This window comes from Emys orbicularis, chromosome 14 (assembly GCF_028017835.1).
Source record: "Emys orbicularis isolate rEmyOrb1 chromosome 14, rEmyOrb1.hap1, whole genome shotgun sequence".
Classification (NCBI taxonomy): Eukaryota; Metazoa; Chordata; order Testudines; family Emydidae; genus Emys; species Emys orbicularis.
In genome coordinates this window covers 7,555,259-7,578,421 of record NC_088696.1, presented here as the reverse complement: position 1 = coordinate 7,578,421, position 23,163 = coordinate 7,555,259, and the positions used below count along the sequence as shown (strand labels likewise).

At 45.2% G+C, this 23,163-nt stretch overlaps 1 protein-coding gene across 1 annotated transcript; it reads right to left on the bottom strand.

Annotated features, from left to right (window-relative positions):
• Window positions 1–4,773: 4,773 nt before the first annotated feature.
• On the bottom strand, window positions 4,774–9,093 carry FOXF1 (forkhead box F1). The gene is made up of 2 exons (XM_065416682.1): window positions 8,058–9,093; window positions 4,774–4,934 (listed from the first exon to the last, which is right to left on the bottom strand). The coding sequence occupies exons 1-2, from the start codon at window positions 9,091–9,093 to the stop codon at window positions 4,774–4,776; spliced, it is 1,197 nt and encodes a 398-aa protein (XP_065272754.1).
• Window positions 9,094–23,163: the final 14,070 nt, after the last annotated feature.

Sequence of the window (23,163 nt, the reverse complement as noted above, 5' to 3'; positions counted from 1 at the left end):
AGGTGTATGAGACAGAGTGCTGCCTGCCTGTTTAGACTGTGCTATACACCTCTACTTTCTGCATTTGAGGTATATGTATTATAGCCTCTACTTTCTGCATTCTCTCTCTCTTTAATGCAGAAAGTTGAAGATAATAATACATATACCTCTAATGCAGAAACACTCTCTCTCACACACACACTTTCTCTCTCTCTCTCTCTCATCTATTTATCTATCTATCCACAGATTAATTGACAGGTCCATATCAAAATACATGTATATACTTCTAGTTTCTGCATAAGCAGTATATTAACTATATCTAATTTATATACTATATTTATACCTACAAAGAGCGAGAGACAGAGAGAAATGAATTACAGCGCCATATAGGTATGTATATTTATACAGAAGTAGAAATGTAGGTGTCTATATACTGCTAATCTACCTATATGGCTATTTACCTATGGATAATGGCTGTCTATATCTATTGCCGCAATACCTTTCCCGTGCTCTCTCGCTATTTAGCGAGTACTACCCGCGTCCTATACATAGGTGCATGCCTATCTCTAGCTAGCGATACAATTTCTGGCTTCCGTAACGCTGTGTGGGGTTGTAAGTAGATCAGGAAGAGATCACAGCCCTTGGTGTTATTCTCCACTGAGCCCTGGTGTTTAATATGAGCCATTAGTCACGATTAAGATTGGTAAACTCGTGTTAGATTCAGCTAGATTCCTCCTCCCCCCAGCACAGCCGCACATGCAGCCCAGTTAGGGTGGATCTCAGACACTGGGCTGCTTTGTCCCTTCAACCAGATCCTTCAGGTGGCAGGCTCCGGCCCTGGTCCCCCGGGGGGAGGGTTGGCTTTAAAGACAACAGCTCCAGCTCCGAAGGTAACAGGCTCAGCCTGCCGCAGTGTCCCTGCCTATGGGAGGGATGGTGCAGTCAGAAAGGTCCCCAACCGCAAGGCCAAGCGGATACGCTGGGAACGTGAAGGCTGGTGTGGGTCAAATTCCTTCCCACTGACCCTGCCCAGCATCGGGCGCCTCACAGCAAAGCCTTCCTTCGGGGGGGGCTTTGGAGAGTGGGTAGCAAGTTATTGTAGCAAAATCTTTCGAGATCGTAAGATTGGCCCGATTCTCTGTATAATTGGATTGATAACATCACTATCAGCTAGATAGATCAGATCTAGCGACCTATGTGCGCTATACAGCGGTAGATAAGACCGGTTTCTTGGGGAATTGAGAAGCAAAACGTAAACCACTTTTATTTAGCTCCGAATTGTCCTGCAAACACCTACATTCCCTGGCTAAGGAGCGGAGAAAAGCGGCAGCACCGTTCCTTTCTAACTGCTAGCCGCCTTCTGCTTCAGCCCTCAGATGCCCGTCCGGTCCCACCCAGAGCTTTCCTGAAACTGAAAAATCTGGCCTCTTGCAGACAATTCTTTAGGTTGTTTTCGAAATCACGTAGCCAAGGCATGTGGGGCGCTTGGTGCTTTTAGCAAAGCTGATTTAAGAGAGGGAGGGGGTCTTTTAATTCTGTTAGTGTCTTAAAAAAAACAGTCCATAAAATACCTGGTAATTTACAGTTTATAAAAATGCCTGAAAGTCTCACTAGCAGCAGGAGGAAAGAACAATGCAAACGTTAATGAGACGTCATAACGAGCCATGCACCCCAAAGCAGATAGGAAAAGAAACAGGGAGGTGGGGATGCAAAGCAAACAGACTTTTGATAGCGCGGTTGCAACGCAGAAGATCTGTCCTTTTACTGCTGTTTAGTGTTTATTCCTTCGGGCAATAAACCTGCAATTTTCCTGAGTAGTGGCTGTTTTTGCTGTTTGTTTTGCTATTGCTGGGTTTGAGGGTAAGTTTTGTTTTGGGGGGGTGGTTATGGCGGAGAGGAGGGCTGAGTATTTTGTTTTTTAAGGCGTTTTCTCTGCCCATTGATCTGATTTTTCTCTTTATTTCTCCACTATTTCTTTTCGCATTTCATTCTATTGTTTCTAATGCGGGGGAGGGGAGAGAAAGGGGGTTTATTTGGTCTTTACTCCGAAATAAAAGCCCCTTCAGGTGAAGTGAATGTCGCTTTATTGGCTTCACCCCGAATTACCAAAAAGAGACTGAGTCCCTGGCTTTAACCAGTCTGCCTTCTCTTTAGAGACAGCAGCTTGTGCCATCAATTGCGCTCGTCGAGTTTATCGGTAATTTCTATGTAACCGAGCCCCAAATAAATTACCCCCCACGTCCAAAATGTCAAGTTTGAAAAGAACCAGTTTCAGGAGCGAATGAAGCTGCGGTGGGTCCAGTCCAGAGATCAGCCCAAAGAGGAAAAGAAGTGTCATCAAAGTAAAGCTAGTTAATTTCAAGTCATTCATTAAGGGCTTGATCCCAACCCCATTAAATCAGTTGGCTGTGGATCTGGTCCTAAGCAAGAAAAACAGAACATTTGATTTAGGACACCGCTGTCCCTGAAATATATCTGGCTATTTCGCTCCTCCATTAGCTTCAGCTAATCCCAACATACGTTTTAAAAACACACCATATTAGTTCCTTATAATAGGAAAAGCAGACTGCAGTGTTGGCAGATAAAAATCCCACTGTATAATGGGTAGGAAGAAAAGAGAAAGGAAGACTTGAATTATATTTATCTTCATCAGCACGAAATTCCTTCGACCCCCCAAAAAACTGTCAAAAATCATATTCTCCTTGCAAAAATCGCCTCCGGGTATTTTTAACATTATTACTATTATTATTTTAAAGATTTCTTTAAAACAAGGGGATTGAATTTAGACTGGGATAAAGGATTTCTTGGAAGCAGAAGCCAAGAACAATAGCAGCTCCTTTCAAGTTTGCACTGAAATATGACATTGTTAAAAAAAAAAGTGAAGATATTCAAGTAAATTATCCTGGACTGCAGGGATACGTGCTATGGCCGTTTGGAGAGGGGGAAGATCTCGTTGTAAATATAGGGTCCTATTATGCCTTCCTTGCTCACCCTACCATCCCATTGGCACCGCAAAGGGAGTTGGGAACCAAATAATGCACAGTTGGGCCCTCTATGGGCTGATCCAAAGCCTAATGCTGCCAATGGAAAGATTCCCACAGACTTTGGATCGGGGGCCCTATGTCCCCCATAGAGGTGTCGCACACTCTTACCATGTATTACACCGCATGCTATTTTATTTGCTGTTCATACAATTGTGAAGACCATGTACAAATAACATACATGTTTTATTTTTGGTTCGGTTTTTTTTTTAAAGGACAAACACACAAAGGGGGCAAAAAAATCATAATTACCATTTAATACAGTGCAGAAGAAAATTAAAATAGGTGTCACCGAACTGTACAAAGGCGGGACAAAAAAAGGGGGGGGGACGGGAGGAGGAAATAATCCTTCATTATATATATATTTATATAAAACACGGGGCGGATTGTCTTTACACGCAGATCAGACATTTTAAAAAATGTACAATGGCTAGCTAAAAAAAAAAATCTATATGGCAAATATTGCCAACAAAGTTACACCACTTTAATACTGATCAACTGAGGCTACTGGTGTCTCGAGTATTAGCAACAACAAAAATGTAGAATAAATAACAGGATGAGCCTGGCTATTTTTTTCTCAAAGTGCCTTATTCTCTCTGCATAGGGTCTGATCCTGCAGTCTGAGGCAGGCAAATAACTCCCTTTGGGAGATTTTACCTAATGCGGGGTTGCAGGCAAAAAAAAAAAAAAAAAAAAAAAAGTACGTCTCTAAAGCAGGGGCTAGAATGGAGACTAGGATAAAGCCAATGGGAGGGGGTTTGTCGTTTTGTTGCCCTTATTGAGACGCCAAACCCCCGCACTTCCTCGTGAGCCAATGTTTAGTCCTTAGTGTATAGCGCTGATTCACACATTCCCTAACCCAACAGGGAGAGGGAGACCACAAAATATACTGCAGAATTTGGAGAATAGGCTACAAATGCACAATCACATGAAAAGAGGGTATGTGGAGTTCTTTTCTGCTCTCAGGGAAGTTAATAGCCCCACACCCATAGACTTGGATGGTGCAGGAAAGCCCCACACACACCAGTAAAGAGCTGATAGGGAATAACACAGGCACATAGAGGAATTATTTTCCCTTTTCTTTTCTTTTCTTTTTTTAAGACAGTGAGGGATTGGAAGAACCCTTGGCCAGAAATCCCATCTGTGTTCTGAAGAAGATTCCAAGCAATTCCTTTAACCCTTCAGTTACACATCTCAACCAGACCATTTCCAAAAGATTTCCATTCTCCTTTTAAAGCTCATCGCGCCTAGAGTTCTGGTCCAAGCAAACCCTTCGCGATCGCTTTCATCCCATATTTTCCGGATGGTTTTTTTTTTTCCTTTCTTTTCTTTTTTTTTTAACACTCATGTTTTTTTTTAAAAAAAAATACAATTTTGGATTTTTTTCCCACCCCATCAATAAAAAATAAGAGCTCGTATTAGCAATGAAACAGACACGTGATTCTTGGAAACTCAGCTCACAGCCCCCGAGCGATGCTACACACGAAGGAAAGAGACAGCACCCCGTGTTCACTTTACCCTTTCCAAAAAGGCACGTGCATCCCTGCTTCTTTAGCTTAGTGTTAATTCATTTCAAAATGTTCCCAAACGCCAGGCTTCTGCGGATGGCTTATATACCTCCAGAGTAAAATCAGTCTAGTTATTTGGATGTCCCTTTAGCACAGAGGGTCTTTTGGGAGGTCCCTTCCACATAGAAAGTTTCCTTTGTGTCGTGATTGGGGGGGTCCCCAAAAGTTGGCTTATTTGCCTGTTATCACATAACACACGGCTTGATGTCTTGGTATGTCACTTGCTGATGATAGTAAGATCCACTCCCTGCTGAATGCATCGAGGAAGAGGCCATCGCGTTGAAAGAGAAGACAAATTCTTTCCTGTCACACATGCTTGGAGACTGGGAATGATACCGAGGGATTCCTGGAAGAAATCGGGGATCAGAATTAAAATGACGCTTTAGCTAGTGGCTAGATCAGTAATCCTATAGAGAGGCCTAAATCAAATGAAGACGCTTGGGGGTTCCCTACCATCACCCCGTGCTGGCCGGGGGGCATTTGGGAGGAGGGTTTTCACTGCACGGAAAGGAACACGCCAGTTCTGCTTTATCATCCCAGGGGTTTTTGTTGCGCACAAACAGGTGCTGTCATGGCAGTCCTTACTCAGAGGAAATTCCCATTGACTTTAATGGGAGTTTTGCCCGAATGCGAATTGCAGGATGGGGCGGTATATTTCCTGGCTGGCTAAGGAAGCAGAAGCATTTCGAAGATGTGTGTTTACATTCTGCGTCCTTGATGTACAGATTGAGGGCCTGATGCTCCTTCCGTGGGAGTCAACGGGACCTACCGGGCTTTGACTGCTTACCCCTCCCTGCGCCCCCTACCCTTGAGCTCTGACAACGAAAAGAAGAAGAGTTAGCAAACGTGGGGGTCAAATGGAAGGAGCCCAGAGAGCCTGGGGTTTTAAAGCAGAACTCCCATCGAAATCAAAGTGAAACCTCCAAGAGATTTTCCCCAGTGACACCCAAAGCAAAGCAATGCTATATTAAAGCAACCCACGGCAGTGGGAACAAGAATAATACTACTAGTAAGCGCAAGGGTGCCTAGAGCCTTCCGAATTATTCATGGTTTCCAGCACAAAATCAATCAACTCTGAAACGTTTCCTTCTATCTAACCGATCTTTGTAAACCAAACCCAAGTGCTCCCATGTTGCTGCCATTGTTACACGCTTGGTGTTTAAAATCTTGTATTAAAAACCCCGTAGTGTGTCTCTCCGATTCGGAATAAATGATAGTTTGCAGTTAATTTCGAATAATTAATCCGGACTAGTCCCATAGAATTTTGCAGCTAATCTGAAATGATTCATCCGGTCTATTCCAATTATATTTTCGCAGTTGATCTGAAATTATTAATCTGGATTACTCCAGGCTCTGCAGTTTAGTTCCCTTAACAGTATGTTTACATGAGGGGCTGAGCGTTCCACCTGCCATCGGATAGGTGGGAAAAGAGATCTGCCAAGGGCGACACCGCAGTGTTCACTCTTGCTGTTCCATGGCCGCTATTCCGGTTCACCCTTATTTTATGGGACTCCGTTTACACGCCGGACTGTACGTTTCTCCAGCAGGCCCGCATTTCACAGCCCAGATGGGCCCCCCAGGAGATGTGTTAAAAATACAGTTCCCTCAAATAGCACTCGATTAAAATGGCGAGCGAAATAGAGGGAAAGAGGCAGCGATTTTTTTAAAAGGCTGCTGAAGTTAATTGTCAGGTTTCAACACAAAAGTCAGGCCACGGAGAAACCCTGGGTTTAGCCCTATTGAAAAACAGCAACTCTGTGTGGCAGTTCTAAAACTTTCCTGCTTTGCGATCACTTCGTTTCTATTCTTACTGCGAGCCCTGCTACTCCAACAGAAAATATGATCGAGCGGGCCACTAATCCAGTTCATCGTGTCTACAGCGTATCGATACAAGGACCCGATCGAACAGAATTGCCACTGAGGTCAGAGTAGATCCAGAGATCTGGATTCATTTTTGGTTCGACGCTTTTAGTGCCCGATCTAATCGATTAATTCAGATCGGGTGAAAATATATCGGAACATTTCCTCCTCTTCGGGTCCCACAGTCACCCCCGCTCCCTTCTCAATAGCACAGGGCCTAGGACGAAAGTGCACAGGGGACACGAAAGCACCAACCTCCGCGCAGAAAAACATGCCTGGAAAAACAGCCCGGCGGAACTGGTTTCAACGCCATGCATGACAGAGGTGAAATCCCGAAATCCTGGCCTCTGGACAAACCCCCCCGGCCTGCAATGGAGCCGGGATTTCACCCTAGATCCCCTGCAATGGGATGGTGCAAACAGCGCAGCGTGGGACGGTCCCCACCGCAGGCAATGGGAATCCCCAGAAGAGCCGCAGGCTGCTGGGCCCGAGATAACCTCTTCCCGGAGCTTGCCGCTCCCGCCGGCCGCTGCCTTCCTAAACCCTCGCCTCGCCACTGGCGTGTTTCCTTGAATCAAGCCCTGTCCGGGAGTGGCTCAGCCCCTGGCCACAACATCTCCTGGCTCCTAGAAACCGCACCCCCCTCCCCAGGTGAAATCGCACCTCGCGGGATATTTCCCTCCCTGCAAATAATAGCTGGTCTCCCCAGCACAAGGGGAGTAGGTGCGTTGGTTTAATTCACCCTGGCAAGGAAAAAAACATGATCCCTGGCTGGGAAGAGTCTAACCTAAGGCGCGGGATACAGAACTCTAGATTACTTTACTTTGGGGTCATCTATCGGGACATCCTCCTGTCCCTAGCCAAATTCCCCCCTAAACTACTGCAGCTTTAACTCTGTTTGCAAAATCGACGGCATTTCACGGCTCTAATGTGAGTGCTTAGGTGTATATATAGCTCGTCAGCTCTACCGATCTGCTTTGCAGAGGTAGGAAGCGATCGTTAATGTACCAAGGCAGCAATTACTCTTGTTTGTTATATAGGCTGCGAAGAGACTGCAGAGAAATAACCCCAAATTGGAGGAATCCAATGTAAACCAGAGTGCACCGAAAAAGGTGGGAGGAGTGATATCAGATTTGGGGCCTGAATTCCTCAATGGAATTTGAAATCAGAAAGATAGATAACTAAAATATCACACACACACTTGTATTTATCTGCCTATTTTTCACATTTAGACATGACAGATTTAAAATCTTTTCCTAAAGGACGCGAAAATGGTGTCACAAAACTTGCACAACAGCCGTGGGAGAAAAGAGGCAGAGGCCGGGGCCCCGCGCCTCTATATGCGTGTGTATATGTTTAAGTGTGCGCGCGTGCATGTCCATCCATGTAAGTGTATGTGTGTGTGTGATGCCTGAGCATACAAACACTTGCAGGAAGTGTTCGTACGGTCACTTGCATGGATCTATTGCATGGCTCGCGTGAGATCACTTGCATGGATGTTGCGCCTACGTTGCATGCATGCTCTATGGCCTGCTCCTCAGCAGTACACCTGGGAAGGCCCCCGCTTTCCCCAGGCCGCCGGGCACCGGCCCCCCACCTCCCCTGTTACCTTGCAGCTCTGCGGCGTTGTGGCTGTTCTGGTGCAGGTAGGACTGGTCCAGGGAGTGCGTGGAGAGGCCGGAGGAGAGCGGGTTGGCCGCGGGGTTGCAGGGGGACAAGGACTGCTGCTTGATGTAGGGCGCCCCGCTGTTCAAGGCGGCCGAGGCCGAAGGGGCCCACGGCGAGGCCGAGCTGGAGTAGACCGAGTGGGGCTCCATCACCCCGCCGCTGGCCAGCAGCGGGGAGGCCGGCACGGAGCTCTCGTGGTGCGGGTAGTCGCCCCCGGAGGAGCCGGTGCAGCTGCCCATGTAGGAGTGCCCGCCGTTGGCAGGCAGGTGGGGCACGGAGTGTCCCCCCAGGCCCATGCTGTCCACGTTGCTGGGCAAGTGCCCGTTCATCATGCCCAGGCCCCCATCCAGGCCGAGGCTGTTGGGGCCGCAGGAGAGGCCCCCGGCCGTGCCCTGGAAGCTGTAGCTCTCCGGGGAGAGGTGGTTGAAGCCCAGGCTGTTCATCATGCTGTACATGGGCTTGAGAGCTTGGCATTTCCTCCTGAAGCCGCGGGGCCTCCTGCGGAAGGAGCCTTCCTCGAACATGAACTCGCTGGCCGGGTCGATGGTCCAGTAGTGGCCCTTGCCCGGGCGGCCCAGCCCCTTGGGCAGCTTGATGAAGCACTCGTTGAGCGAGAGGTTGTGGCGCACGGAGTTCTTCCAGCCCTGGTAGGAGCCGCGGAAGAAGGGAAAGCGGCTCTGCAGGAACTGGTAGATCTCGCTCAGCGTCAGGCGCTTGGACGGCGAGCTCTGGATGGCCATGACGATCAGGGCGATGTAGGAGTAAGGGGGCTTCTCCGGCCGCCGGATCCCGGCGTTGCTCTTCTTGGCTTTGCCGCCGCCCGCGGGGGTGCTGCTGGCGGCGGAGGAGGCGGACTCCATGGCCGAGCCCTGCTGCTGCTGCTGCTTCTCCAGCGCGGAGGACATGAGGCTGCAGCCGCCGTGCGCCGCGGGAGGAGGGGGCTGAGAGGAAGGAGCCTGCTGCACCTCTGCAGTCATCGACAGCGGCGTCCCCAAACCAGCTCCGGCCCCCCTCTGCTCGGCCCTCCCCCCCCCTGCCCCGGCCGCGCTGCTGGGGGTTGTTATTTGCCCCCCCTCTCTAGGTGCAGGGGGTCTTTCCACCAGGAGCCTGCACCCCCTTTGAATAAACAAACGCAAGTGACCCCTCCACCCTGCCCCTAAATCCGAGCCCCGCGGCAAGGCTGAGCCAGAGGCGAAGGGACGGGGCCGCTGTCCGGGTTCGGGTGCGGAGCAGAGAAGCCCCCTGGAATTGTTTTTTTTTTTTTTTCCCCTACGTTGTTTTGCAAGAGGCTGGTCTCCCCCAACGCCGCCTCCTGGCTCTCAGCTCGGCTGCTGCTGCTGGGAGTTGCTTTTCATCTCAGTCGGGCTGGTTCTGCCCCCAGCCGAGCCGATCGCCTTTAACTTTATCTCGTGTCAGCGGCGTCTGTCGGATCTTGACAGTCAGACGTAAGAAGCAAGAGGAGTTCCCCGCCCCAACCAACTCCCCCACCTCCCCTTTTCTCCCCCCACCCCCACCCCTTCGCTCAAGCTCAGCTCTGGTGGGCACTTAAAGGGACCTTTACACTCCGGCCAACTGCTTTGCAACTGACTCACAGGCGGCTCCTTCTCGTATTGGGCGTCAATCCCTTTTCAATACGGCCCCCCCGAGGCGGTCTGTGGGGGTGATTTGGGAGAGGGGGGGCCGGGAGAGAGGGCGTTTTATTGTCTTTATTTTGCCTCGCAGGTAGCAACATTTTTAAGTCACTAAAATTTTCTCCTGGACTTCTCTGATTGTCAGCCCCATCTTTCCAAAGCCCAGTTGAGGATGGTGAAGACAAAGTTGCTCTAAACGAGGCAGTTTTCTGAGATCTTTGCTCTTACCGTCTCTATTCTTAAATCATAATAGAGATCGCAACGGAGCGGGGCGGGGGGGGGGGGAGGAAGAGTCAACGCGCCTGCAGGATTTAAAAGAGACAAAAATCCAAGTAGCAGCAGGTTAAAGTTCCCGGGCGACTCGCGTACAGCCCGAGAAAAACAGCTGTTTGCTGGCTCTGAAAGCCACGAGGGCTGTTTGTACACAACTATGAAAAAGGGGAAATGCGGCTCGCCCTCGAGTGCGAATCTAATTTGAAATGTAGCAGGAGTGAAGCTCGCCCACTTAAAAACCCAGTTTCTTATTTCTTTTGAAGATAGACAGGAACATGGGCAGGATGTTTATACAGCGAAATGTAAACATCTTCTCAGGGGTTCTTTAATAAAAAGAAATCAGAAAGAAAAGTCCCTGGTAGTTCGCATAGAGCCCCTTGCTGCGCCATATAAAATAGCGCCCGTCGCCTGATTTGCTGCCGGGTTAGACTTTTGTTGTTGTTTGTTGTTGTTGTTGTGATATAAATATGTGTTGATTTTTTCAGCTATGTCCAGACTTTGATCCTCAGAAGTAATGTCTCTCTCTCTCTCTCTCTCTCTCTCTCTCTCTCTCTCACACACACACACACACACACACACACCACATGGGGGGGCGGGGAGGAAAAGGAGGGCAAAGCCTTCCTCAGACCCCCACCCCCAAAAAGTCTGACCATCTTTTCATCAGTAAAGCTGTCACTCACTAATCAAGGTAAGTCACTTTAAACTTTTGTCACCTTCTTACCAGGCGCGCGTGGTAACTTTTGCACAATTAAGCTGTGAGAGGGGCTTGTGCGGAGGGCGGGGGGGGGGGGGGTTGGCTTTCACAGTTCATCGCTAGAAACTGAGCAGATGTGCTGGCTGTTGCCGTTTTCTTTCTTGTCAAGATGGGGGGGGGGGAGCAAAGGCCAGATAGTACGAAAAAAATCCAACTGAGTTTGTGCTGCTGCTGCCTGCTCTCGGCTCTGCAAAGTATCTTAACCGAGTGAAAGGCTGAAACCCCCTCCGCCTTCTCTCCTTCCTGCTTTAATTCCCCCTTCTGCCCAGATTCGCTTTTAAGGGTTTTATGATAATTTAATACCTTTTAAAAGAAAGATAGATACTGATCGGGTTTCCAAAATCCCTGTTAACGTTATTTGCAGCCAGTCGTTACTAGCCTCTAGGGCGCCTGACACATCTGTGATACCACCAACAGGGATTTCACATCAGGATTTTTTTTTTCTTCTTCTTCTTCTTTTCCCCTTGCAACACTCAGAAGCAATCTCCAGCGTTTGCAAGGGGGAGCAGAACGTGTGTTTCCACGGGAAACAAGCGCATTTCGGGACTTTTGCAGCTCAGTTCAGATCTGTTAGTGTGCCTCGGTATAGAGTTGTGTGTAACTGGCCCTTAAACATGCTAACAATACAGAAAAGTGAAGCATCGATGTCACGTATCCACTGCAGAGAATGATTTTCTGTTTGGTATTTCACAGCCCGTCAAATGGCCTAAGCTGCGAGCGAGAAAGAAAGCTCTCTAGTAAATAGCCTGGATTCAGGGCCTGGGTTGCAGGATAATCCACATATAACTGCAATGTGTCAGGGGGCTCTCTGTTTCTATATGGCCTTCTCCCCACTCCCCCGGCTATAGAAATACGGTGAAATGTTCTCATAAATTGATATTATACGGAGGAGGGACCATCCCCCAGCGCAGAAAATCCCGTCCCACATCTCCATCTCAAAGCAGGAAGACACATGGTTTAAAATACCATTCTATGCCAGAAAAAGCATAGAGCAAACGGGGATAACAAATAGTGAGTGTATCGTGTGTTGTTGCTTAGTTAAAAAAAAAATCAGACATTTCCCCAGCTCTTCTTTAGTAAGTGAGCATATGCTTTCTCTGTTTACAGATCCCAAATTTATAAGGCAAAATAACCTTCTTAAATCAGCCTTTAATTTTCTTGTGAGCATGTCTAACCTATTTTTCTCCATTGCAGCTATTATGTTATAGCTCAAATTATTATTTGTCTTGATTTCTTTAAAATATGAAATCGCATTGTAGATACTTTCCTCCCTCTCCCTCCCTCCCTCCCCCCACTTTGCTTGAAAGAAATATAAAGAATGAATTTGGAAATTAAACAATTCAGAACCCAGATTATATATGTCAATTCCAGAATTCTAAACAAGGGATGCAAGGTATTAAGATCTTTTGCAATTGTTTCTGGGGTGCTGATAAGGACAGATTAAAAATAAAATTCTGGCTTTACAGCTTGCATTGCAGTTCAAGTTAAAATGTTGGTGGTAATTTACATGAGGAAGTATCTCCACTATTGTATCAGGAAAAAAACAACAACAATCAGCTGGAGCAAACATGACGCTTGTTTCAGTGGTCTTAACGAAACGATTTTCTAAAAAATAAAACAATCTTTTGCTTAATTGTTTTCTTTGTTTCCCCCAGTGACTTTTGGGAGTGTGAAGATTTTTTTCCGACGTATTTATCTGGTAAACTTAAAAAAAAAACCCCATATAATCTACTCCGTATTTCATAGGCCTAGCTGTGGGAAAGGAAGAAATATTACATCGTTTTATGTAGTAAACTAACCCGTGTATTTAGTAAATAACAGATTTTGGGAATAAAGGCCAAGACATGATTTATTGTATATAGCACAGGGATTTTATTTTACAATAAATTAACCCTCAGTGTCACTCTTATTATAGACTGAGAGGACCATGTTGTTAGGTAACTTGTTATCTTCAGTGGTTTGTTGGTTATAAAACGTCAAAATTATTCAAAATATGGTCAAGACCGGATTCTTAAAGGGCAAATAGGATATGTCTTAAATTCCTGCTCTAGAAAAATGTCAGGCTGGTGATTCATGTAGATAGATATTTCCCTGTATAAAACAAACAAAATAAAATATAAGATCCCCCCTCCACATCTGTGGCCCCGTCAGCAAAATAAACTAGATGGGGAAAATATAATTTGGAGCAATTATTGTTTTTTAAAATATGTTGCTACTTTGATGCAGATTTCACATCAGACGGTTGGGCTAAAAATCAGCCCAGTGGGCCTGTAATGTTTCCTTTTTTTTTAAAAATAACCCTCTGTTTTCAAATTAATTTCCAAAAGACATTTTTTCTCCTTTTTTTTTAATCTGCAGTGCTTTGTGTAAAAATAGACAAATCTGAGCTTTCTTCCTTTTCCTGCACTGAAGGTATTTTTACTAGCTAATTGCTTAAGTGAACTAGACTCTGCAACAAGCCAGCCTGTAATCCGAGTATGGAAATGTATATAGGTAGTATTGTTGTAAGAAGACTGTGCAGTTGGGTGCTGCTTTGCTAAGAGGCCCATGTGTTTATCCGAGCGCAGACCACCCATGGAGAGGGCAGAGGCACGCGTGCGCCCCCCTCTCCACTGCCCCTGCTTTTCATTAACACCAGGGACTTCAGTTGGAGAAGCCCGCCCCCCTACTTCGCTTTCTGGAGGCGATCGCCCAAACTCCGTGCTTTAGCCCAGTGCAAACTGATGCCTAAACGTTTACATAAGGTAGGAGGGGAGGGAGCGATGGGGGCTGATTCAACCAGCGGGTTACAGACGGAGGGAGGAGGGCATTTTGTTAATTTGTAAATATTCCAGCCTAAAAGGTGTTGACAGGAGGGGGCACTATTTGGGGGGGCGTTTCGGGCAGCTCCTTGGCATCTCCTCTCTATAATAAGCTGTCCAGAAGAGGCTCCTCCAGGGAGAAAAGCCCGGGAGACGCTTGCTTCCCATCCCACCTTTAAGAGCCCAACTGCACGTGTGCAAAGCAGATTAACCAGCAAAGGTCTGGACAAGGCTGGGGGGAATGCAGAGCCTCAGGGCAGTTCTCGCATCCGCTGTCTGTTGCTATTATTAACGTTCGTACCGGCGCAGTTTTGGGTCTCACGCACCATCCGCGTTGTAGCTTCTCCGGGTAGGGAAAAAAAACAAAACAAAACAAAAACCCACCATCGCTAAAAGCACCGTAAGTGAGTTCATGCAGGAAATATGTGGCGGAAAAGACAAGCTTTCCCGGAGCGCCGCTGATTTCCCTGGAGACCAGCAAGGCAAGAGAGCCAGCTTTAGCAACCCAGTCTTGGCCACAAGAGGTTAAAGGCAGAGGGTAGCAGGCTATTGGGCGGAACAGGATTCAGATGCAGGTCCATGCCATGAGAGTGCAGCCAGGATATAACTAGCCACACAATGCAGCATCCCTGCACCTAGGCATACATAAGCCATTCCCTGGTCCATTTCTGCTTGTGGAAAGTCACCCCAAAATCAGGGCCTACTTTCATCCCTCCCATAACTCTTATTGGTTTCAAATCAGCCCTGATCGGAATCTTTGACTCCATAATTGATCTTTTTATTCATTCATCTAGAATGTGTGTTTCCTATCACACAACATATACCTATGCATATATAGGTCTGCACACACGGGTGTATACATCTGCGCCCTGACAGTATTTGGTCCTGCCATGCGGGCAGGGGACTGGACTCGATGACCTCTCGAGGTCCCTTCCAGTCCTAGAATCTATGAATCTATATGTTATGAATGTATAAATATGGTTTTCATGAACAAAAGTAGACGGCCTCAGTAGGATATTATCCTATATCTACACACACATCAGTGGGATCTCACAAGCGTAGGTTCCGAGTTGGGACTGAGTGAAATCCATAGGGGTTTAGGGGAGCGTGAAGCTGGACCCCGAGTTTTGGGGCGACTTTGCACAAATTACCGCTACTCAATTGTCGAATCCAGCTGCTGTTGGGTCTATTGGAGCATAAATGCAGCACTTAAGGCCTCCTGGCAGCTGTATGCTAGGAAGAAGTTCAAGCCTTGGTCAGAAAAAAGGATTGTGCTTTTTAGCTGCCTGGTCCCGAGGTTGCCCCAAAGCACACAGTTTCCATGACGTTCTTCAATGAAATATTTGACAACATCACAGCGCAGGAATTTACAGCCCTCTTTAGCGCAAGATTTTTGGGGAGTTTGCTGGCAGGAACAGTCCCTCAAACAGAAACCAGTTCCAGAGATATTAACCTTCAAACGTTACTATTTAGCTCCAAGACACAATCGCTTCCCACAGAGGAGATCTTTAAAATGTCTCCGTGTATTTATAGCTTCGCTTACGGGTGGGTAACTAGAATGCTTTCCTTTGAGCATTTTCTCGCTGGAACTCAGATTTGCGTAGCCTACCACGGCATAAATAGAGAGGGGAGGGAGAGAGAGAGAGATTCAGAAGGCGAACTCCGCAGCCTGCCAAGATGTTACTGAATTGCTAAACTGCGAAGTGGCTAAGGTTGCTTCGCTATATATGGGCAAAAAAAAAAAAAAAAAAAAAAAAAGCCTCAACTTGTTGCAAAGCCCAGAGCCAATCCCCGCACCCAACGGGAAATCTTAGCCCCACTGAAGTAAAGGAGAGCAGCAGGATTTCACCTTTAGGTGACATTCTCCCAGGCAATTCTGCCCTCACTGAAATTCAGTGCGGTCGGGATCGGGCCCTGCCTTGAGACAGAAGCTGTTGCTTTCTGATAAAAACGTGTTAGTCTCCCCTAGCCTCCATACACTGTACTTTCGGTAGATCTGGCCTAACCATCGTTAGATTCAAAAGAAGCTTTGTCCAGACTGGGGCAGTAGCCTCTGATTCTGGAGTGAAAGGGGCTTTATCGCTTCGATGCCTTTGCGGGTGTATCAGGTAGTTGGATGCAAGAAAAAACAAAGAGCTGTAAATACTCTTATATAGAAAAGGAGATTAAACTGAACCCAAACGTCTGATTCCTGCGACAGTCGTGGACAGGGTATTCTTATGGTCAGGTATTTGGAGGAAAGCTATTTTAGGTCGGATCTTGCAATCCTTTAGTTCCCAGTGAGCCTGTCTTGACTCTTGTCTGTTATCTCACCAGTCCCCAGCTTGTTTTGTTTGATAACCCTCCCTTCCCGCGATCATTTTCTGCTCAGGCTGGGCTTTCCTTTAGTTAAACCAGAGAGCAGGATCTTGCCTGTTTCACCTCTTGCAAGGTGACGCCGCTCTGGGCCATGTCAGCAAATCCGCTATTGAACCAACCCAAGAATCCCTTCAATACATTCATTATTTCCTAGGATTTTTGACGCTATTTTCAGAATAAGCTGCTGCATGAAAAGTGCAGTATTATTTAAAGAGAGAGGAATACGTTGACAAAAAATAGGGTTAAAGTATCCTTTGGGAAAAATAAATGGGTATATAGATCAACGTAGCACACCAATAAGCTTATTTCTAAGGCAAGACGCGTTTCTAACCCCAACGAGTGTTATTAACCATACAATAGTCTTGCTCTGAGTAACTTGTTGTCCAGGAGAAATGTTTAGGTACCACGAATGTTTCAGATAAGTAATCTCTTTTACTTTCCTATGTGCGCCGAAGGAAAATAATTCTGAAGGAACTAAACTGGTTTGCTGAATGAAGATAAAACAGCAACAGAGTCGTTAGAAGGACAATTATTCTTGTAGCATGAACAACTTTAATCCTTTGAGAACAAGGTTTTATAAACTGTATCTTCCCGCCCCCGAATTATGCTTGAATTTATTTTCAATTTTTGCCTTTATAATCAAAATGCATTTGAAATGCCCTAATCCAAATTTCAGGTGGTTGGAATGGCGCAAAAGTAAACGACAACATGCATCAAAGACAGAGGATTTTGATTTTAGGTGACTTGGGGAAATAGCTGTATTTGTTGTTTGTGGACAAGGGAAATAGTTTTAATTGTTGTGATGTTGCAAGAAACTTTTGTTTCCCCCTTTGCAAAGCTTACACCATTTTGTGGTTTAAAAAGTCCTGCTCTATAGTTAGAGTTTGGGACCGAAAAGAAAATACTGTTTTATATTTATTCACAGTTAAGCGAAGGGAGGAAAAGCTTTTCTAATATGCAGAGTGAAAAGAATTAATACAGTATATTTCCATTCTATATAAGGGACAAGTGAGCGTATTAGTTTTTCTACTAAATAAATAGCACAATGGGATGCAAAAAATATAAAATAACCAAATAGGTTACAGAAGTTAATTTACATGTACTCTAATTGCTCTCTTTGACATTAAGAGTCTTCCTAATTTTTTAATGCCTAACTGATTAATATCCAAATTAGTTCTCTCAATAAGTTACGTATTGTTGTCCAGAAGCACAATGTGTTGGTACAATCATACGGAAATATCAATATGACTTTGAAAAGTTAAAGAAGATAAGGAGTTATATGAGCCGAAAAATAGATCCGAGTTTCTGATAGTTGAGGCGTTGGTTCCAAGTAGAAATATAAATCACCAAATCATCTTATGAGATCAACTGTGTGCTGATTGTCCATACCTAGAGAACATACCCGAATGTACATGTTTAGAACAAGGCGGCACCATTACATGCAAGACAATAGGGACTTCATTAACTGTTTCTCCGGCAGAGGTGGGGTGAGTATCGACTATTTGGCAGGCACAATCCGTGCATTATTGTGAAACCTTATCCCGCCTGCAATCCTTTCGTTAGAGCTTTCTAACAGGCTTTTGAGCCAAGCGCCCTCCTCTTGTGTAGAGTCAGAGAGGTCAGTGGAAGAGACTAGAGCTACGTTAGAAGCAGGATGTTGGGTCCATATGTCCCATGAATGTCGATGAATCTCCTCCGAAGCCTGGCATCCTAGGGAAGAGATGTTCCTAGCGAACGACTTGGGGTCCCTGGACTTTTAGAAGGAAGCCGCGGGGACTCTTTTGGGGAATACATTACAGCAAACGTTGAACTCTCTCAGCTGCTAATATGGATGGGGAAGTCCAGTCTGGTCCCTCCAACAACAGCCAAAGAACCTTTCCACGCATTGTGTCCAATCAAAGCTCTCCAGTTACCTGGAACACAGCAGAAAGCCCCTTTCACTCCACACTCACAGGCTGACAGAAACTATTTCTAGCCAAGAGGTTTGTTAATACCAAAAAAGTGTCAGTTGTGTCCCTTGGCTGACAACATTTCCGTGCGGAATGGAATGAGACAAACTCCCCTGAAATCTTATTTAAACCCCTTTCCATACTAGAATTCAAAGCCTACAAACAAATATTCCATCCTCCACTTCCCCTTCCGGCGGTTACCAACTAGAGTGTAATGTAGAAAGAGTTTAGTATCCTTAACCCAAAGATGTGCGTGGGTTGATACAGAATTATACCTCTTCAATAAGCGGATACAATCACCTCTCTTGACTAGCTAAGGATAGTAGCGTGTATTGAACTGTAATAAATTAATCTCGCACAAATACCAACATTTTAAGACAAATCCCAAGAGATAACCGAAGAGTTCGGACATACTTCATCCACTACGAAACCAAAGAATATCTTCAGATAGGAAGCCTTTGTATGAACTATAGGTAGCAGTCATCAATAGAGGATTATGGCATTTCAAAAAAAGCCACTCCCAAACGCACATGTAAACAAATGCATGCTATAGATCTGCTATGTATAGTGAGCTTTTGGGCTCACATATCTATGGAGTAAAAGCAGGAGGAGATTTTCGACAAAATGATCAATCAAAATACATTTCAGTGCAAACTTTACCCTCAATGTCCTTTTCTATAAACCAGGCTAATACAGATGCACATTGTTTATAACTGCCTTAAGGAAAGATCTCCATCTGAAATTCCCACTGTACACAATTATCAGCAAGCAAGGCATCCGGGTGACTTAGCCACCTGCTAAGAGAAGGCTCCTATAAATTAATCCATGATTTAACTTCCAGAGAACTAACGGATTCTCCCCCTCCCCTCTCGCCTTGTAGGTGCTAAACACAGCTCCAGGCAGCTCTCTAGCAAACTGTCCATAGTTCTCCAGCTCTCTAGGCAGAATGATAACCGCTTAGATAGCGACATGCATGCATCTTTATTGTCTGGTGGCAATAAGGAGGTTCTGCAATTCTTTTGCAGTCTGATTTGTGAAGGCTTAAGCCTCAATTTTCCAACTGATCCAGCCCTGGTAATGTCACACTAATTGCGGGGAAAGCGTATGTAAATATTCATCATATAAGGAACATTTATCATCGAGTGCCGTGCTAAAACGATGCCTCTTTGACGTGGTGGCATTGCCAGTGATTAGAATATGAAGAAATAAATAGAACAATAGAAAATGAAGATCATAGACAAGGATGGCAGGGTCCTGTGTTGCAAATCCCCGCACAGGGGGAATAGCCTGTACTCCATCTGCTATTCCTTTCAGTGAGGAGTTGCAGGGCTGGGTGCTGAGACCGTGTATCCACATACGTATCAGTGGCAATCCAGAGGCCAGATTCTGCTCCCTTTGGTGCCAACCGGATTAGGAGGCGGGGTAAAGGTTAGCCCTCTGAGTAAGAGAATCATTGACATCCGTGGTGTGGGCTGGATCCCCTCACACTTCGTTTCTCCTTCAAAGCATGTTCTTTCCCCCCTGCCTTACTGTGTCCATTGGCGAAAGGACACCAGAATAACACCTTGTTTTAAAGATTCCTTTAAATAGGCCAGAGGGTTAGGGGCAAAGCACATAATAAACCTCTCTCTGGACCCCATCCTGAACGCCACTATGATGCCCACACTTTCTCCGTCTGCAAAATGGGAATGGCAAACCCTCTCCCTAGGATAAACTAGTTAGTTAGCTGTGCAGAGCTGGGGTAATTTAAAGCACTAGGGATTATTCACTATTCTTTTGCTACAGTAAAGTTGGATATGTTTGGAAGGATCAGTAAATGGTCACTTTGTCAAGACTCCATTTAACCCCGCCCCCTTTAATAACTGTAATCAGAAATGCAGGTAGAAATACTTTTCAATATTAGAATTAGCTTCCACCTGATGCTGATCCTGCAAAGCTCAGCTAGGCAGAATTTCTGTTGAGTTTAGTGAGAGGTCTGCTTCCCCCTGGGATGCAGGATTGGGCCCTCTCCCTCAACCTAGTCTCTCTCTGACAGTGAGTGAAACCAGGGCCCCATTCAAATCCATGGCAAAACTCCCATTGATTTCAGTTGAGCCAGGATGTCACCAGTGTATGTATAGTGGGCGTAGGTCCATACACAGAGTTGGATAATATTACTCCGCACCCACCGATAGTTAGGTTCACCGATTATAGATTATACCGCCAATTAACGTCTGAGGAGACGTGATTTTTACCTTCTTGTTTCCATAATAAATCTCAAATTTAAACTATATACAGAAATTAAGGCAGAGGAGGAAAGCTCTGGACGCCTATCTGCTGTGTAAACGATGCAAAACGAATTTTGACATATCCTCCCTAGGCAGGAAAATACAATTTTCTCTTCTCCCCCTCCTTTAAGGCTAAGCAATTGTTTTTGGTGGAATCTATCCCAGTGCCTTAACGCAGAAATTATCTTCAAACTGGCCTTTTTTTAAACCTTTAACTTTTTCTTTTAGGTCAAGAATTGATTCCCATTTGTCGTTCTTCATTTAATCTGAATGGGCGAAAGCTTCCTGCTTTAAACGATTGGTCTGGTGGCGTTTTTCACCACAGTTTTAGCATTTAATTATAATAGTTTTAGCGTTTAATTATAATTATAATTAATGTTATGGAGTCCCCACTATACTAACAAACACAAGTATATTATAAGCACATAACCTCAGTCTGTATCGAACTAGAGCGGCAGTGCTTGTTAGAAATACAACAGTTTGGACAATCATATCGCTCATTTCCTATAAAAATAATCATTGAAACGGTTAATCTCCTTTTAAGAATCGGTTTCAGGCTAAGTATATATGCATTGTTTTTGATTAACACAAAAGAACACTCTAAGAAATTACACTCCAGAAAAAAAAATCCTCAAAGGATTTGATTGGGCTTAATTCAAATGGAAACATGAAATATAGGAAAGCAGATACACGAGTCTCTGCAAAAGACTGGTATTTGTTTCTGGAGTGACTTGTGCTCTGCAATAAAGCAGTTGTTTTCTCCATGAGTCCATCTAATTATAGGGTCTGATAGATTACGTTTTCCCATTCTACGTTTATATTTCGTGTGTTCCTCCGTCCGCGCCAGGCAACTTTGTAGAAATTTATTGAAAATGCAAAATACCAACCCTTACATTCTATTGCTTTCTCCTTAGTCACACGTTAATTTTTAAAATATCTCAGTGGTTGGAGGGCAAAACACTCAGGTCCTGACAGCTAATCTCCACATCAACTGCATCTCCAGTTCTTAAAATATGCCTCAAAAATATCAGTTTGCAGCTAATCCAATTAAAATCGGCAAATCAAAGAGAGATCGCGACAGAAGTTTAGTTGTATTGTTTTGTCTGTCTCAGACAGCACTGCCTTAAACAACGGGATTTATATCTTAAAGGAATAAGAACACTGAATGAATGATACATTAACCGTGTTTTACACTGTTTATTTTTCTGACATTCTGGGTATTCTACGGTTAAAAACAAAAATCCTGAACATTCCCCCCCCCGCCCCCCCGGAGAGTGATATTATTTGAATGTTACAAATCATTAATTTAAAGCATCGTCGACGATCAGGAAATGTATCCTTTGAGCAGGGAGGTCCTGGATGAAATTGTTGTCCTAAAATATCTGCTGGGAGTTGTTTTAAAATGATTTTAGGCATCTCCGAGCGGAAGGTTTATGAATGTAGCTCTCAATTGTCGCATTCGTTTCCAGACACAGTTGTTAAAGCGACTATATTATCTGTGTGCAGGGAGGTTATATCACCTCGATTCACCGGGTTTAAAATCACCCCGAGCATTGAGAGAGCTTTTTCTCCGCCGAGGCTCAAACGAGTGCCGCCTTCTTTTCTATCCCATAGTCTGCAGCTTGTATTTCGAGCGACCATGGAGGGCGAGATCCCTCCTCTTTACCTATCTACTCCCAACCGCCCCAATCATTCTGAAACTTCCAACGCCAGTCTGAGAGATAAGGCAGAAAGTGATTGCAAGGCGGCCTGGGTTCCTGGTCTCTACCGAACAGAGCTCCCCCCAGCCATCAGAGATGGACAGATCATGGATGTAAATCAGAATCAGCACCCGGCTCCCGGCCGCTGCTATTTGCCTCTTCGCTTTGGAGTCTTGTTTAAGGCTACAACGTTATATTACGCGGTGGAGGAACCAGCGCACTCTATTGAAGCGCGCGAGTCAGAGCAGAACCGAGCCCTGTTCCGCGCGACGAAAAGGGCTGATTCTGAACAGCCTTGAGCGAGAAATAGTTGCTCAGAACTGCCCCATAGTGAGAACAGAAATCACAAGAAGGCAAATTGCAGCAGACACTTCTGTATGTATTTATTGCAAAACCAACAGGAGGGTAAAATGCTAAGCACTTAAACCGCATCCAAGCCGTTGTCTATATAGCGATGGCATCTGGGGAGAGATTGTGTCATATTCACAGAGGCATTAAACTCCCCTGATGGATGTTAAAGCAGTATCAAGTGCTTTGATTAAAACAAATATACGTGTGTTGTGAAATTAGTGTCAGAAAGGAGGGTTATAACAGAGGGAAAGCGTTCCAGACTGCAAAGCTGTAAGAGAAGCCATGTGTTTGATTTGCACAGATTTCACTTAATTGAAAGAAGCCATTTCTCTGGAATGTTCTCCAAGGTCACCTTGCAACTGTAAAGTGTTTGATTCATCTGTTTGAAGAAAACAACAGTATTTCCAAGTTCCGATGAATAATAGCGTGTGCAGGTAGATAGATGAAACACGTAGGGGCACAGGTAAATTTCCCTCCGAAACTGTAAAGGGGGAAGGAGAAAAGAGACCGAGAGCGAGCAAAAAAAAAAAAGCCCCCGTATGTAAAACAACCAAATAAATACCGATCACCTCACTTCAGAAGGAGCAGTTTCAGTTGTTCCTTCTCTGTTTCTCTCCCCAGAGCCAGTAGTAAAAGCAGAGCAACCTACCTAACCCAAAGGAACTGTCACCAAGAGCTTGAATTCTGCATACAGTGTTGAACCCAGAACCTTAGATATTGTCTGAAGTTGAGGGACAAGAACGGAAAGAGACTGAGAACAAAGATTTTTTTTTAATTAACCTACCAAAGTTTTGTTGTATAGGGATAGTGTGGCTGTGTGTGAATGTCAATGGATATATATTTTTTTTCCTTGAGAAAAGTAAAAAACACCAAAATAGATTTTTGGAGGTGGGGGATCAATTGTGGGGTATATCTATCTATCTATATAATGTACGTATTTTAGTATATAGAGACATTGATTGA